The 3090-nt window shown below is 67.3% G+C and overlaps 1 protein-coding gene across 1 annotated transcript; it reads left to right on the forward strand.

The window, feature by feature from the left end:
• Positions 1–208: 208 nt before the first annotated feature.
• On the forward strand, positions 209–3034 carry LOC112124537 (solute carrier family 12 member 9-like; the record flags this gene model as incomplete). Its single annotated transcript, XM_026646829.1, has 6 exons — positions 209–359; positions 638–928; positions 1613–1720; positions 1916–2027; positions 2680–2837; positions 2952–3034. Coding segments are annotated over exons 1-6 (882 nt in total), but the record flags the coding sequence as incomplete, so codon positions are not given.
• Between the last annotated feature and the right edge of the window lie 56 nt (positions 3035–3090).

A 3090-nucleotide genomic window follows, 5' to 3' on the forward strand; every position in this document is an offset into this window, starting at 1 on the left:
GCTGTCTCTGGGGGCAGGGGCTGTGAGGAGCAGTGGGTGAGGGGAGATCTGTTTATGGAGGGGGTCTTTGGGGGAGACTCTGGGGAAGGGGATATAGGGGTGCATGGGGGGCAGTGTAGGAGTTGTCTCAGTGGAGTGTGGCGGGGGAATAGGCTCTGTGGGGGGGGGTGGCGTCTTCCCCCCCCAGGATACCATGGCGTTTCCTTAACGACCCCCCCGCCCCCCAGTCATGATCTCGCGGACGCTGGGCCCTGAGTTTGGGGGCAGCATCGGGCTTATGTTCTACCTGGCCAACGTCTGCGCCTGCGGGGTCTACATCCTGGGGCTGGTGGAGGCCGTGCTGGACGTCTTCGGGGCAGGTGGGCCCGGACGCCTGGGTTCTCTCCTCCGCTCTGGGAGGGGAGTGGGGGCTGGTGGGTTAGAGCAGGGGGGGCTGGGAGCCCGGACGCCTGGGTTCTCTCCCCGGCTCTGGGAGGGGAGGGGGGGGGCTGGTGGGTTAGAGGGGGGGGGCTGGGAGCCCGGACGCCTGGGTTCTCTCACCGGCTCTGAGCGGGGAGTAGGGCCTCTGGGGGGGGTTGGAGCCCGGATGCCTGGGTTCGCCGCAGTCCTGATAGTGCCCCCCCGCCCCCCCCCGCAGACGGAACAGACCCCCCCGGTGTCCGCGCCCTGCCCCAGGGTTATTTCTACAGCTTCCTCTACGGGTCGGTGGTGCTGCTGGTCTGCCTGGTGGTCTGCCTGGTGGGGGCCCGGATCTATGCCCGGGCCGCCTTCCTCATCTTCCTGGTGGTCAACCTGGTGCTGGTGGCCATTTTCGTCAGCTTCGTGGCCGTGGGGCCCCGCCAGGTGGCCGTCGCCCGGGACGCCAACCACACCTTCAACGCCAGCTTCACCGGCTTCCGCCTGGCCACCCTGCGGGCCAACCTGCCCGGTCAGTGGGCGTAGGGGCTGGGGGGGGGCAGAGGGAGAAAGGGAGGGGTGGGGGGGCAAAGCAGGGGATGGGGGCTGTGTCGAGGACGGAGGGGACATTAGGGGTGGGGGGGGTCCTGAGGGGTGGAGGGGGCTAAAGATGTGGTGGGGGACTGGAGATGGGGGGCAGAGGGAGAAAGGGAGGGGTGGGGGGCAAAGCAGGGGATGGGGGGTGTTGAGCGGGGAGGGGGCGTTAGGGGCAGGGGGGTCGTGGATGTGGGTGGGGCCCAGAGGGAGAAAGGAAGGGTTGGGGGGCGTTGAGCAGGGAGGGGGCGTTAGGTGCAGGGGGGTCATGAGGGGTGGCAGGGGGGTCGGGGATGTGGAGGCGGCAGAGGTGGAGGGTGGGGGGACTGGAGATGGGGGGCAGAGGGAGAAAGGGGGGCAGTGGGGGTGTTGGGGGGGCACCGGCTGGGGGGGTTGGAGGCACACTGGGGGGCACATGGTCAGCAGAGGGTGGGGGAGCAAACCCTGGGGGATGGAGGGGGTTGTGGGGAGATGACGGGATCTGAGGGGGGGCGCCACGGCCCAGGGGTGGGGAGCCGAGGCCCAGGAGGGGGGCGGGGCGGGGGGGGGAGCAGACAAGGGGGAGGAGTTCGTGGGGAAGGGGGAATGACCCCCCATTTACTTGTCGTGTCTCCCCCCCCAGCCATGTACTCCCGCGATTACACCACCAACAACGTCATGACGTTCGCCACCGTCTTCGCCGTCATGTTTAACGGCTGCACCGGGATCATGGCGGGGTCCAACATGTCGGGTGAGCCCGGACGCCTGGGTCCTGTCCCCGGTTAAGGGAGGGGAGTGGGGGCTGGTGGGTGAGAGCGGGGGGGGGGGGGGGGGGAGCCAGGACGCCGGGGTTCTCTCCCCGGCTCTGGGGGGGGAGTTAGAGCAGGGAGGGGGGCTGGGAGCCAGGACTCCTGGGTTCCATCCCGGTGCTGGGCTGCCGTTGCAGGGGAGCTGAGGAACGCCAGCAGCTCCATTCCCAAGGGCACCATCATCGCTGTGGTTTACACCTTCATCATCTACTTCCTCCTCTTCCTCATGACCAGCTTCACCTGTGAGAGGTGAGGGGGGGCAGGGATGGATGGGGGGGAGTTGAACACACTGCTGTTGAACACACTGCTGTTGGCACCAAAGGGAGGGGCTAAAAGAATAGAGGTGGGGCTTAAGGAGGAGCTGGCGAATGGGGTGGAGCTAAGGGATCAGGGGGCGGGGCTAGGAGAGCAGCGGGTGGGCTGAGGGGTGGGGTTGGGCGGAGCTTCGGGGCACAGGGATGCGGTGAGGGCAGGGGTGGGAGGGAAGGCGGAGGTGGGGCTATCGGGGGTGGGGCAGAGGGGGGGAATGGCCAGGGGGCGTAGCTAATGAAATGGGGTCGGGCTAAGAGTTGGGGTAGGGGGCAGGGCTTAGGGTGGAGTTCGTGTGCAGAAGATGGGTGGGGGCGGGGCTATGGATGGGTGGGGCTAGGGGGTTGAGTGGGGTTCAGGCACAGAGCTAGTAAAAGGGGCGTGGCTTTCAGGGAGGGGCGTGGCTTTCAGGGCCAGAGTAAGAGGTGGGGTTAAGCCACAGAGCTAGTTGAAATGGGCGTGGTTTTCAGGGATGGGGAGTGGCTTGCAGGGTCAGACTAAAAGGTGGGAAATGGAGCAGGGACAAGGCGTGCCTAGGGGAGCTGGGGTGTGGTGGGTGGGGCTCAAGGCCTGGCTCCGCCCCCCTTTCCAGGACACTGCTGAAGGAAGACTACGGCTTCTTCCGTTCCATCAACCTGTGGCCGCCCCTGGTCCTGGTCGGGGTTTACGCCGCGTCCCTCTCAGCCTCCATGAGCTCCCTCATCGGGGCCTCCCGCATCCTGCACGCGCTGGCCAAGGACGACCTGTTCGGTGAGTGTCCCCCCCCCTCCCCCGGCCTGGGTCTCCCCGGCCTGTCCCATGGGCCCCCGCCGCCTCCCGACCCGGGTCGCTTCCTCGCTCTGACGCGCTTTTCTCCCCGCACAGGCATCGTCCTGGCTCCAGCCAAAATTGTCTCCAAGGGGGGGAACCCCTGGGTGGCTGTTCTGTACACCTGGGCCCTGGTGCAGGTAAGCGTCCCCCCCCACCACCACCACCTGATCCCCCTCCCAGAGCCGGGGAGAAC

This window comes from Terrapene carolina, unplaced genomic scaffold (assembly GCF_002925995.2).
Source record: "Terrapene carolina triunguis isolate 2854851 unplaced genomic scaffold, T_m_triunguis-2.0 Scaffold45422, whole genome shotgun sequence".
Taxonomy (NCBI): Eukaryota; Metazoa; Chordata; order Testudines; family Emydidae; genus Terrapene; species Terrapene triunguis.